This window comes from Gorilla gorilla, chromosome 6, assembly GCF_029281585.2.
Source record: "Gorilla gorilla gorilla isolate KB3781 chromosome 6, NHGRI_mGorGor1-v2.1_pri, whole genome shotgun sequence".
Lineage (NCBI taxonomy): Eukaryota > Metazoa > Chordata > Mammalia > Primates > Hominidae > Gorilla > Gorilla gorilla.
This window is the reverse complement of record NC_073230.2, coordinates 84,843,006-84,856,906: the sequence shown is the minus strand read 5'-3', so window position 1 is coordinate 84,856,906 and position 13,901 is coordinate 84,843,006. Positions and strand designations below refer to the sequence as shown.

The 13,901-nt window shown below is 53.2% G+C and overlaps 1 protein-coding gene across 25 annotated transcripts in view; it reads right to left on the bottom strand.

Annotated features, from left to right (window-relative positions):
* The window catches only part of TMEM120A (transmembrane protein 120A), a 64,550-nt gene that overhangs the window by 8,450 nt on the left and 42,199 nt on the right, over positions 1-13,901 (bottom strand). For 12 of the 25 annotated variants that reach the window (XR_008681428.2, XR_008681427.2, XM_055392839.2 and 9 more), the window contains 4 exons: positions 12,835-12,980; positions 11,342-11,439; positions 4,046-4,200; positions 30-148 (listed from right to left, as the gene is read on the bottom strand). Coding sequence is in view for 23 of the 25 variants with exons in the window: in XM_055392839.2 (XP_055248814.1) it covers positions 30-148; positions 4,046-4,200; positions 11,342-11,439; positions 12,835-12,980 (518 nt within the window). In the remaining 2 variants the exon portion in view is untranslated. Of the gene's footprint in view, positions 1-29; positions 149-2,085; positions 2,411-3,217; positions 3,913-3,937; positions 4,201-8,474; positions 8,588-11,341; positions 11,440-12,834; positions 12,981-13,901 lie in introns of those variants that run through there. The other 13 variants (XM_055392851.2, XM_055392858.2, XM_055392850.2 and 10 more) reach the window with 7 other exon arrangements.

Here is a 13,901-nt window from a genome sequence, read left to right as displayed (position 1 = left end):
CCATGGCGGGTGGGGTAGGGGATCCTAACTTCTTCAGGGCGAGGGCCAGCTCCTGGAGCCGCTTCTTCTGCCGTGTGATGGAGCTGGTGCAATTGTTCTGAAGTTTGGTCAGCTCCTCCAGCTTCAGGCGGTAGAGCCGATGGGTCTCCTGGGGGCCGGAGGGGAGAGGCTCAGGCCAGTTGGGGAGCCACTGAGCCAGAGCCTGCAGGCAGGACGTGGAGCTCGGGCTCCCCCAGGGCTGCTGGGAGGGTCTCGCTCAGCGGGAAAGGAGGCAGAACTGTGCCTGCCCAGGGATGAGGTGGCTGTCTCCCCAAGGCAGGCAAGGACCTGGGTGTCCTCCTGTGAGCCCAGAGACCCCCACAGCACCCCTCCTCCAGAAACAGACTAGGTGTTTTTTGTTTTTTTTTGTTTTTTGTTTTTTTGAGACAGTCTTGTTCTGTTGCCCAGGCTGAAGTGCAACGGCACGATCTCAGCTCACTCCAACCTCCGCCTCCCGGGTTCAAACCATTCTTCTGCCTCAGCCTCCCAAGTAGCTAGGATTACAGGCACCCGCCATCATGCCTGGCTAATTTTTGTATTTTTGTAGAGACAGGGTTTCACCATGTTGGCCAGGCTGGTCCTGAACTCCTGACCTCACGTGATCCGCCTGCCTCGGCCTCCCAAAGTGCTGGGATTACAGGCATAAGCCACCGCGCCCAGCCAAGGTTTTCTTAGTCTCAGCCCATCTGTTAGTTGTCCCCACCCTACAAGGACAGACTTTTTCTCCTACCTTGAGTCTGGAGCTTAGGCCCCCAGGGCCACCTCCTGGACCAAGCAGGCAGCCCAGAGCCACCCCTCTATCCTCTCAGCTCCTCCTGCCTATCTAGCCTTCCAGTACAGGAGGAGCTCAGGTTCTCAGGAATCCCTGACATCTTCCTCCCAGGTTAAAGGTCATCAGGTTTCAACCCTAGAGCCTCCTGCTCTAAGGCCAGCCCCACTCCCTTCCCCCAGCACCTTTGGCCCAAGGCTTCCCCGAGCACTTTGCCCTGGTAGGTGAGTCTCAAGAAGGAGCAGCCTAGAGATGGGGCAAGGGGCAGTGTGAGGAGAGCCAAGCAGGGGCTGTGGCCAGGACAGCGGCGGCCAGGCGGGGAGACTGGGTCTGCTCAGTCTCTGGGGAGAAGCACCAATGGCAGGGGCCTTGGCAGGGCCAGGGGCAGCTGGGTTTCAATGCCCACAGGAAGCAGTTGGAACCAGTCCAGGAGAGGCCAAGGGCTAACCAAGCCATCAGCTGGCCAGGGCTCTACTCTGTCTGGATCTTGTTTCTCATGCCCAGGAGGGGTCACCACGCCCCCTCGGACCCCAGCACGTGCCACTTCTGCCCACCCACAGCCACCGCCCTCTTCCCTGCCTGGATGAGGCCAACAGCCTCCTCCTCCCTGGCCTCTGGACAGAACAGCCACGGTGGCCCTGGGGAGCTCAGTCCAGACAATTCCTCCCGTAGCTTTCCACTGGCCTAGGAGGGACTCTGATCTCTGCCAGGCCAGGGCGTCCCTGCAGGGCCTAGCCCCGCCCACCCCTCCCACCCCGCCGCTGGTTCTCCTTGATGCAGCCACATGGGCCTGTCAAGTCCCCTCTTTCCTTCTAAAGGCCTCGGCGGCGTGCGGTATCCCTCTGCCTGGGGCGCCCCCCATCCAGGCCGAGGACACCCCCCTAAACGCTGCTCCCCCGACCTGGGCTGCCTCTCGGGCGCTGACCGCTGCGCGTTTGCTGAGTGGCTGACCCAAGGCTGGGCCCGCCCGTGTGTGACTCAGGCGGCCGCTCTCTTCTGGGAAGGGAAGGGACGGGGTCGGGGTCTGGGCCCCTTTCCAAGGCCCTCATTGGAAGCCGAGGTCGCCCAGCGCGATGGGGTCCCGCCGGGGTTCCCGGACACTGGAGGTGGTGGCAGTGGACACCAGGACCAGGGGCCTCGCCCCCCTTGGCAGTGACGCCAGGGCCCCGACCCCTGACCCTTAGCTCCCCACTGCCTGACCCAGGGCTGCCCGACCCTTGACCCTGAGCCAGCGAGACGCGGCTCGGGGGCGACCGGGCTTCCGCAGCGGCGCTAACCTGGATGTTCTGGAAGTCCTGCTGTAGATCCTCCCAGTCCCGCAGGCAGTCGCCCAGCGGGCCCGGGGGCGGGGGCTGCATGGCTGCAGCGCCAGGAGCCAGTAGTGGAGGACGGCGCAGCAACCCCGGCCCACCCGAGGCTCCTCCGCCACCGCCCCCGTCCGCTTCCGGGCTCGCGCCGCCACGGGCACCAATGGGAAAAGGCCACGCCCCCCGCCACAGCCAATCCGGGACAGGGGCGGGGCCGTATGCAAGGGCGGTTGCTAGCCCCGGGACTGGCGGCCTGGACCAGGACTCGGACGGCTGCAGCCCCCAGGCCTGGACTGCACTGACTGTGCCAGCCGCGTGGTGCAGCCAGCAGGGCTCTGGCCCGTCATGCTGAGAGCAAACCAAGGTCCAGGGAGGTGACACCTGCTTGCAACATTTTCGTCCTTGGGAAGCTGAGCCTCTTTGGGGAAGGGAGTTAGAGCTGCTTCTCTCGCTTGGATTTTTACAGCGGCCTCCTTTCTCCCTGCCTCACCTCCACTGTCCCTTCTCGCGGCCACCAGACTGCCCTTCCCAAAACACAAGGCTGATTCCCCATCATGTTCATGCTTAAAACTTTCCAGCGGCTGTGTCCTGCCTACCAGGAGGTCCCTAATCGGAGCTCTGCAGCCATCCCGGGCTCTGTCCCAACTCACACCCTGAGGAAAGCCAGGGCTGCGTGTAAAGCCGTTCCCCCTCTGGCAAAACCCCACTCCTCCTTGAAGGCCTGCCCTTCTGTTGAGGGGAATCCCCCACCCCCTCCCACCCCCATTCCTCCACAGAGCGCGCTAAGTGATGGGACGGCATTCATCTCTCTGTTCCCAGCCCCACCCACGCGGTGGCAGGGAATGGTTGCCGAATGAACTTGGGGAAGGTCCTGCATGGATGGACATCCTAATCCCCTACCAGTCCCCTAGTCTGTGCCGTCTCCTGATGCCCAGTTTGTTCTGTGGGTGCTGCCAGCTTTGGAGAAGTGCATTCGGAAAACAACTTCCAACTGGGTGCCGTGGCCCACACCTGTAATCCCAGCATTTTGGGGAGGCCGAGGCTGGAGGATCACTTGAGCCCAGAAGTTCGAGACCAGCCTAGGCAACAGAGCAAGACCCTGTTTCTACAAAAATAAAAATAAATTAGCCATTTATTTTTATGCATGTGATGGTGCATGCCTGCATTCCCAGCTACTCACTCAGGAGGTTGAGGTTGGAGGATCGCTTGAGCCGAGGGAAGTTGAGGCTGCAGTGAGCCATGATTGCGCCACTGCACTCCAGCCTGAGAGACACAGCAAGACCGTGCCTCCAAAAAAAAGGAAAGGGGGTAAAAAAAAGGAAAACTTTTAAGACCTTAGGAATTTCTAGAAACGTGGATAGGGAGATGGGGGAGGGGGTGAGAATCTCTCCTTGGTGAACACAGCCAGGCAGAAATGGGAGCCTGGGGAGCAGGGAAAGAAAATCTGTTTCAAGGGGTGGATGGCAGGAAGCACTGGGGATGAGGCAAGGGTGTGATCCCATTCTAGGAGCCTGGGAGCTAGACAAGGCTGGGCTTGGTATCTCTGGGACTAGGGGACTGCCTATTGGTAGCTATTGTGACATCCTCTGTGAACCAACACAGGCAACCTCTGGGTACCCCCAGGCAGCCTCCAAAGGGTCTAAGTCACCAGGGGGATGCAGGGCAGCTGCTCTAGCAGCCAGATGCTCTTCCAGAGGCAGCCTCAGGGGTGCAGTTTGGATGGCCCGCGACACCTCAGGGATGTGGGTTCTTGGTGAGCCTGAGCAGGGCGCATCAGCTACGTGGCGTGAACAGGCACTTGGGAAGAATCAGTACAGGAGGCTAACATGAGACTTTCAGGCAGCAAAGGCCTTCTCCTTCCAGACAAGCCTGGGTATACACACTCTGGCCCTCCACCCACAAAATGCCCCCAGGCGAGGCTCTTCAGTACCCTTCGGTGGGCCGCGGAGAAGATCAGTAGAGCGGATCCATGATGTTTGTGATGGAATCTCCAAGGATAGTCTTCTCCCATTCCAGCAGCTGACTCACCAATCCCCGATTTGGACACATGTTGTTTTTGCACTTCTTGACATAGGCCCAGGACCTCTATGAATACAAAGAGAGAAAGTGAACTTCACGATTGGTCCTGGGCCCTTTCCACTTGGATCAGAGGCAGCTTTCAGAGACAGGAGGCACTTGCACAGTGCCAGCAACACGGCTTAAGGGCTGGATGCAGAAACAGGGCAGCCTGGCATGAATGCATCAGTGCTGGGAGTCATGGGAGCTGACTCTGCCTTGGGCAAGCCCCTCTGCTTCTAAATCTGGTGACAGAAATAATTCCTATTTCAAACAGCTTCTGGGAAGATTAAGACAATATACATGAAACCACCTGTGGATGGCAAACACTATGCCAAGCCTAGTGCAGTCTCAACAAAGGTTTGCATTGTGACTGGACAAATTAATGGAAAGAGGAAGAGAACTGTGGGCAAATTCTCTGAAGAAGGAAAATTCAAGCTGCCCTCCTTCAGGCATCCACCTTAAAGTACAGGAAGGGTTGCTGCATGAAGGAGGGTGAGCACCTGGTCTCCATCTGGATTGAGGACAAAGGAAAAAGGGAAAGGCAAGAGTGGTGCCTGAAACTAGGAACAGAAGGAAATGGCCAGGCACGGTGGCTCATGCCTGTAATCCTGGCACTTTGGGGGGCCAAGACGGGTGGATCACCTGAGGTCAGGAGTTTGAGACTAGCCTGGCCAATGTGGCGAAACCCTGTCTCTACTAAAAAAAATACAAAAATTAGCCAAGTATGGTGGCACATGCCTGTAAACTCCCAGCTACTTGGGTGGCTGAGGCAGGAAAATTGCTTGAACCTGGGAGGCGGAGGTTGCAGTGAGCCGAGATTGCACCACTGCACTCCAGCCTGGGTGACAGAGCAAGACTCTGTCTCAAAAATAAAAAAGGAAGGAAGTGATGTCAACCTGATAAAGGCCATATATGAGAAGCCCACAGCTAACATCACACTCAATGGCGAAAGATAAAGTTTTTCCTCTAAGATCGGGAACAAGGCAAGGGTGCTTGCTTTCATCACTTCTGTTCAACATAGTCCTAGAAGTCCTAGCCAGAACAATGAGGCAAGAAAAAGAAATAAAAGGCATCTACATTGGACAGGAAGAAGTAACCTTACCTCTGGTTTGAAGATGACATGATTTCATATGTAGAAAACCCTAAAGATTACACACACACACCACACACACACACAGCTAATAAATTCAGCAAGGATGCAGGATACAAAACCAACATGCAAAAATTAGTTGCATGTCTATATACTAACAATAAACAATTCAAAAAGGAAATTAAGAAAACAATTCCATTTACAGTAGCATCAAAAAGAATAAAATATTTAACCAAGGAGGCAAAAGACTTGTACACTGAAAACTCCAAAACAGTGCTGAAAGAAATTAAAGGTACAAACAAATGAAAAGACATCCTGTGTTCATGGGTTGGAAAGCTTAATATTATTAAGATGCAATACAACTCAAAGCAATCCACAGGTTTAAGGCAATCCCTATCAAAATCCCAACAACATTTTTTGTAGAAATAGAAAAATCCATCCTAAAATTCATATGGAATCTCAAAGGACCCCATAAAAAATATTTAAAAAGAACAAAGTTGTAGGTCTCACACTTCCTGATTTCAAACCTTAGTCTAACAAAGCTACAGTAATCAAAACAGTATGGTACAGACATGAAGACAAAGAGACTAGTGGAATAGAATAGCCAGCCTAGCCTAGAAATAAACCCTTACATATATGGTCAAGCAATTTTTTTTTTTTTTTTTTTGAGACTGAGTCTCACTCTGTTGCCCAGGCTGGAGTGCAATCGTGCAATCTCAGCTTACTGCAACCTCCGCCTCCTGGGTTCAAGTGATCCTTGTGCCTCAGCCTCCCAAGTAGCTGGGATTACAGGCATGTGCCACCACGCCTGGCTCATTTTTGTATTTTTAGTAGAGACGAGGTTTTGCCATGTCAGCCAGGCTGGTCTCAAACTCCTGACCTCAGGTGATCTGCCCACCTCTGCCTCCCAATCTGCTGGGATTACAGGTGTGAGCCACTGCACCAGGCCTGTCAAGGAATTTTTGATAGTATGCCAAGACCATTCGATGGGGGAAAAGGACAGTCATTTCAACAAATGGTGCTAGGAAAACTAGATACGCCATGCAAAAGAATGAAATTGAAAACAGGAAATCAATAGAGAAAATCAAAAAAACCAAAAGTCGGTTCTTTGAAAAGATCAATAAAATCGATACACCTCTAGCCAGGCTAACTTAGAGAAGACACAAATTACTAATACCAGAAGTGAAAGAGAAGACATTGCTACAGATCCCACAGACATTAAAAGGATAATAAAAGAATATTCATATCCACAAATGTGATTGATCAATTCCTTGAAAGACACAGTCTGCCAAAACTCACACAAGAAGAAACAGACAATCTGAATAGGCCTACATATATTAAAGAAATTGAGTGGTGGCAGATGCCTGTAGTCCCAGTTACTCGGGAGGCTGAGGCAGGAGAATGGCATGAGCCCGGGAGGCAGAGCTTGCAGTGAGTCGATATTGTGCCACTGTACTCCAGCCTGGGTGACAGAGTGAGACTCCGTCTCAAAAATAAATAAATAAATAAAACAATAATAATAAATTGAATCAATAATTAGTAACCTTCCAAAACAGAAAGCACCCAAGCCTAGATGGGTTTATTGGTGAATTCCACACATAAAATGGAATATTATTCAGCCTTAAAAGGAAGGAACTTATATAAGGTACCTAGAGTAGTCAAATTCACAGAGACAAAAAGTAGAATGGTGGTTCCCACGGGGCGATGAAGAGGGGAAAGTAAAGAGTTGCTGTTTCAGGTTTGCAAGATGGAAAAGTTTGGGAGATTAGTTGTACAATAATGTGAATGTACTTAATGCTCCTAAGCTATACATTTTAAAATAGTTAAGATGGTAATTTTTTTGTTGTGTATGTGTGTGTGTGTATATGTGTGTGTGTGTGTGTGTGTGTGTATATATATATATTTTTTGAGACAGAGTTTCGCTCTTGTCACCCAGGCTGGAGTACAATGGTGCAATCTCGGCTCACTGCTGCCTCTGCCTCCCAGCTTCTAGCGATTCTCCTGCCTCAGCCTCCAGAGTAGCTGGGATTACAGGCACGCACCACCACGCCCAGCTAATTTTTGTATTTTTAGTAGAGGGGGTTTCACTATGTTGGCCAGGCTGGTCTTGAACTCCTGACCTCAGGTGATCTGCCCGCCTCGGCTTCCCACAATGCTGGGATTACAGGCGTGAGCCATCGCGCCCGGCCTGTTATGTATATTTTAACCACAATTTTTTTTAAAGTGGTGTGAGGGGCAGAGCTGTGCAGTCAAAAGGCTTACTATGTCCTCGCTGGGTCAGAACAGACCCTGGAGGAAGAATCATAAACCACCCATCCCCCACCGCCACCCCACACATCCCCTGGCCAACATGGTGAAACCCTGTCTCTACTAAAAATACAAAAATTAGCCGGGCATGGTGACACAGACCTGTAATCCCAGCTACGCGGGAGGCAGAGACAGGAGAATCACTTGAACCCAGGAGGCAGAGGTTGCAGTGGAGGTTCAAGAATCGCTTGAACCCAGGAGGTGGAGATTGCACCACTGCACTCCAGCCTGGGCAACAGAACAAGACTCCATCTCAAAAAAAAAAAAAGGACTTTCTAGCCTACAACTTCACCCCCAAAGTGCACATGGGGGCAACAACCGAAGCCACTGGCCAACGAGTATTCTTTGTCCCTCTCCTTCCCCCAAAAACATCCCTGGGCAAATGTTGGGGCTTTGTAGGTCCTATCAAGCCCTCTGGGGATCACGAACAGGCTGTGACAGGCAGGGCAGGCCCTCGAGAAAGGTGCTGTGAGTTAGGAGCCCCGAGTTCCGCCTGGGTTTGCTGCGATGGGTCCCTGCTTCCCTCTCTTCTCTGGACCCTGCGCCCAAGGTACAGGGAGATAGACGGGAGTGGGTGGGCGCCTGTGCTGCAGCTCTGGGACTCCAAGCAGTTCTCCCTTGGGCAACACCAAACAAACACAGGTGGATGGCCTGACAGCAGTGGGGGCTGCAGGACAGCCTGACCTGGCCTGAGTCCCTGGGCCAGCCCTGCATATCCAGCCTCAGGCCTCAAGCCTGCAACACTGGGGCCTTGCCCTTGGGTGACGCGGACTGGGGAGCACCCTAGACTTGGAGTTATCTGGGATTCTTCCTCCCAAAGGGGGCCCCACTCCTCCCAGGTTGCGCTCTGACCCCACCTCCCAGGGGGTGGCCGTGGTGCGAGCCTGGCCCGGGGAACGCGTACCTGCAAGGTCTGCTCGTTACTATGCATGAGGTAGGCTATGATGGCGGCACAACTGCGGCTGATACCTTGGGTGGAAAAGATCAGAATGACAGAGCCAAGGTGAAGGTGAATTTCTGCAAAAAGAAGTGGGGGGTCGGGTCATGCCTGGCCCTCCTCCCTGTGGGCCTGGGTTGCTGTCAGACACTGGCCTCCATGGGCCCGTGGTCCAAGCATGAGTTCAAGACCAGCCCACGTGACCTTGGCAAGTCCCATGATTTCTCTGGGAGCCCATTTCATTGTCTAGCAAGTGGGCATCCCTCAGACCTGGCTGGAAGTTCCAGAGAATCATGCCTGGGCAACCAGCATCACCAGGCAAAGACCTTCTCCTGAACTCCAGGCTTCTAGCCCAGGAAGCTCTGCTACCAACTGGCCTCCCAGTATGGGGCAGACAGGACCATCGTCATCCCAAAAACAGTCAGGAGCTGACAGAGCCAGTGTAGCCTGAGTGCCAATCCTGACTGCCACTCACTGGCCGTGGGGCTTGGGCAAGTTACTTCCTTTCTTTTCCTTCCCCCCTCTCCTCTCTTCTTTCCCCTTTCTTCTCCTCTCCACTCCTCTCTCTCCTTTCCTTCTTTCTTTGTTGAGACAGAGTTTCACTCTTGTTGCCCAGGCTGGAGTGCAGTGGCACAATCTCAGTTCACTGCAACCTCTGCCTCCTGGGTTCAAGTGATTCTCCTGGCTTAGCCTCCCGAGTACCTGGGATTACAAGCACCTGCCACCACGCCCAGCTAATTTTTTGTATTTTTAATAGAGATGGGGTTTCACCATGTTGGCCAGGCTGGTCTCCAACTCCAGACCTCAGGTGATCTGCCTGCCTTGGCCTCCCAAAGTGCTGAGATTATAGGCATGAGCCACTGCGCCTGATTTTTTTTTTTTTTTTTTTTTTTCCAATATAGACATGCAGTCTCACTATGTTGTTCAGGCTGGTCTTGAACTCCTGACCTCGGGTGATCTGCCCACCTTGGCTTCTCAAAGTACTGGAATTACAGGTAAGAACCACTGTGCCCAGCCTATTTTTATTTATTTTATTTTAGAGACTGGGTCTTACTCTGTTGCCCAGGCTGGAACACAGTGGTGTAATCACAGCTCACTGCAACCTTGAACTCCTGGGCTCAAGTAACCCTCCGCCTTAGCCTTCTGAGTAGCTGGGACCACAGGCATGTGCCACCATATCCAGCTAACTTTTTTGTACAGATGGGGTCTCACAATGTTGCCCGGGCTGGAGGGTAAGTTACTTGAGGCCACGGTGTCCTCATCTGGCAAACGGGATCACAGTATACTACCTACTCCATACAGTTTGGTTTTGTTCTGTGCTGAGCCCAGTGCCTGGCACAGAAATATCAGCTCTAATCACAGCACCCCTGAAGCTGTGAGTCCTGCCCAGGGAGAGGAAATCTAAGCTGGCACCCGAGGCTGGTCTGGCAACCCTCAGGAACTGAAGATAAACATACCAAGTGCAAAATCACAGACTGCCAGGGCTGAAGAAGGACGCAGAGATGACGATGGCCACCTTCCTCACCATCTGAATAAAGGAACTGAGCATGCAGTTTCATTTATTGACTGGCTCAGTGCTACCCAGGGAGGCAGGCTGGATGGGGGCCCTCCTTGGGCCACAAGGCTCTGCCATCTCGAGGTGGGACACATGGGAAGTCTCAGCCTCAGGCCCTGGTTGAGCAACATTTGACATCTGCTGGGCAAATAAAGGATGGTTGGGGCTGGGTGCGGTGGCTCACGCCTGTAATCCTAGTACTTTGGGAGGCTGAGGTGGGTGGATTGCTTGAGCTCAGGAGTTCAAGACCAGTTTGGGCAACATGGCAAAACCCCATCTCTACTAAAAATGCAAAAATTAGTTGGGCGTGGTGGTGCATGCCTGTAGTCCCAGCTACTTGGGAGGCTGAGGTAGGAGGATTGCTTGAGCCCAGGAAGTAGAGATTGCAGTGAGCCAAGATTGTGCCACTACACTCCAGCCTGGGTGAACAAGCCAGACCCCGTCTCGAAAAATAAAATTTAAAATAAGGAATGGTTGGGCCAAAATGCCACGCTCCAGCCCCTGGTACAGTGGCTCAGGGCAGGAGCTGTTGGTGCCAGACAGGCAGGCATGGGGTGGGGACTCTGACCTGACTCAGCCCTGCTCTCTCTACAGATCTTACTCTCCTCTGGCAATCTGGAGCCCCAGGAATGAGTAAAAAATCCACTCTTGATGAGTTAAGTAACTGGTGGGCATCACTTGGGTGTGGTGGCTCATGCCTATAATCCCAGCACCTTGAGAGGCTGAGGTAGGAAGATCGCTTGAGGCCAGGAGTTCAAGACCTGCCTAGGCAACATAGCAAGACCCCAACTCCACCAACCAACCAACAAACAAAAACAAAGAAAATCTTGGAAGTCAGAACTGAAAGAGCTTTGTAGTCTTCCTTCCATTCCACCGACATCCCACAGACCAAGGATGAAGGCGGGGATGGAGAGAGATAGATTTACTACTGGTCCCCAGAGCTCAGCCCAGAGCCTCCATGAGCATGTGCACTTGTGGGTAGCCATCACCCTCATTTTACAACAAGCCCAGAAGGGCACAGCCATCTAGCCAGGGCCAGAGCCTTGGGCCCCACTGCCCCCGAGGTAAACACCACGGTTGCTCGTTTCACTGAGGGCTCCCCAGAAGTTGGACGTGTCCTGGAGCTTGTCCCACCCAGATGGGGCATATGCCGAGCTGGGCCCTTTCTCTCTAGAGCATGGGGAATCACGGTCCAGAATAAGCCTGTGAAGGAGGCTCCACTGCCCCTCTGCTTCCCAGACACAGGCCAGTTGCTACCCGGCCAAGGAACGCTCCTTACCAATGAAGTGACACATGTGGCGTAAGAAGGGAAGAATCTGGGCTTCCGGGGAATCTTCTATCCGGATGTGCAGAAGCTTGTCAGCATCGCCTGCAAAACTACACGGAAGGACCACACAGGTCATCAGGTGGAACGCAGAATGCAGGCATCCCCATTGTGGGGTTTTCATCACAGCAGAAGGGCCACAGGGAGGACGCTGAGCTTGTGTAAGGGGGAATGTGCACAGGTAACTCAACCTCTCCTGGAAAAAAACATCCAGGCTGGGTGTGGTGGCTCATGAATAAGCCCAGTAATTTGGGAAACAGAGATGGGAGGATCACATAGCGAGACCCTTGTCTTTTTTTTTGTTTGTTTGAGACAGATTCTCGCTCTGTTGCCCAGGCTGGAGTGCAGTGGCACGATCTCGGCTCACTGCAACCTCTACCTCCCAGGTTCAAGCGATTCTCCTGCCTCAGCCTCCCAAGTAGCTGGGATTACAGGCATGTGCCACGACAACCGGCTAATGTTTATATTTTTAGTAGAGATGGGGTTTCACCATTTTGGCCAGGCTGGTCATCAAACTCCCAACCTCAGCTTATGTACCCGCCTTGGCCTCCCAAAGTGCTGGGATTACAGGTGTGAGCCACCACACCCAGCCAAAAAAATTTTTTTAAGTACCTATCTTGGCCAAGCATGGTGGCTCACACCTGTAAACCCAGCACTGTGGGAGGCCAAGGCAGGCAGATCACTTGAGGTCAGGAGTTCGACACCAGCCCAGGCAACATTTTGAAACCCTGTCTCTACTAAAACCTACAAAAATTAGCCAGGTATGATGGCACACACCTTTAGTCCCAGCTACTGGGGAGGCTGAGGCAGGAGAATCACTTGAACCCTGGAGGCGGAGGTTGCAGTGAGCCAAGATTGTGCCACTGCACTCCAGCCTGGGTGACAGAGCAAGACCCCATCTCAAAAAATAATAAAACAGGCCAGGCGCGGTGGCTCATGCCTGTAATCCCAGCACTTTGGGAGGCCAAGGCGGGAGGATCACAAGGTCAGGTGATCGAGACCATCCTGGCTAACACGGTGAAACCCCATCTCTACTAAAAATACAAAAAACTAGCCGGGCGTGGTGGTGGGCGCCTGTAGTCCCAGCTACTGGGGAGGCTGAGGCAGGAGAATGGCGTGAACCCAGGAGGCGGAGCTTGCAGTGAGCCGAGATTGTGCCACTGCACTCCAGTCTGGGTGACAGAGTGAGATTCCGTCTCAAAAAATAATAATAATAAAATAAAAACTAAAGGGGAGGGATAGCATTAGGAGATATACCTAATGCTAAATGACGAGTTAATGGGTGCAGCACACCAACATGGCACATGTATACATATGTAACAAACCTGCCCATTGTGCACATGTACCCTAAAACATAAAGTGTAATAAAATTTAAAAAAAATAAAATAAATTTACATATTATATAAAAAATGAAATGAAATATAAATCAGTAGTTTCTCTTTACTTACAAGGGCCCTGTATCCATGGAGACGTTGACATGGGCTTTGATTTTCAAGTCCTTCTGAATCTTGGGGTCACAGGCTTGACTGAAATTGCCTATGAAGACCTTCCCTGGCACGATTTCAATGGGGTATGGCTGAAATGCATCCAGTTCCTGAAGTGTGGAGGGAGAAAGGCAGCTATGAGCATATTCCTCAGGTAAGAGGGATGTCTATCTCTTGAAACACAGCTCAGCAAACGAGCGTAAAAGGGCAGTTCCAGGACAGTGAATGTGACGGAGATCCAGACTTTGAAAGAGATTGGCGCACGGTAACTTGCATGGGGTGGCACAGGGCGAGTCATGACGAAAGGACTGAGCCTCATCGTGCAGAGCGCTGAGTCTCAGCACTGGTGTCCATTCCCTCCGTGGCAACTGTTTACACTTGGCCAGGTGCACAAAGGTTGCAGTGAGGACGCTGTGGCCCAGAACTGTAACAACCCAGCATGTACTGGGGGCTCAGGAGAATGGAGAGGGACAGCTCTCTTAAGACCATCAGAATTTAAGCATCGAGAGAGAGAGAGGAGGAGGAGGAGGAAGAGAGAGGAGGAGGAAGAGAGAGGAGAGAGGAGGAGGTGGAGGAGGAGGGAGGAGGAGGAGGAGGAGGGAGGAGGAGGAGGAGGAGGGAGGAGGAGGAGGAGGGAGGAGGAGGGGGAGGAGGGAGGAGGAGGGGGAGGAGGGAGGAGGAGGGGGAGGAGGGAGGAGGAGGGGGAGGAGGGGGAGGAGGGAGGAGGAGGGGGAGGAGGGAGGAGGGGGAGGAGGGAGGAGAGGGAGGAGGGGGAGGAGGGAGGAGGGGGAGGAGGGAGGAGGAGGGGGAGGAGGGAGGAGGGGGAGGAGGGAGGAGGAGGGGGAGGAGGGAGGAGGAGGGGGAGGAGGGAGGAGGAGGGGGAGGAGGGAGGAGGAGGGGGAGGAGGGAGGAGGAGGGAGGAGGAGAGAGGAGGTGGAGGAGGAGAGAGGAGGTGGAGGAGGAGAGAGGAGGTGGAGGAGGAGAGAGGAGGTGGAGGAGGAGAGAGGAGGTGGAGGAGGAGAGAGGAGGTG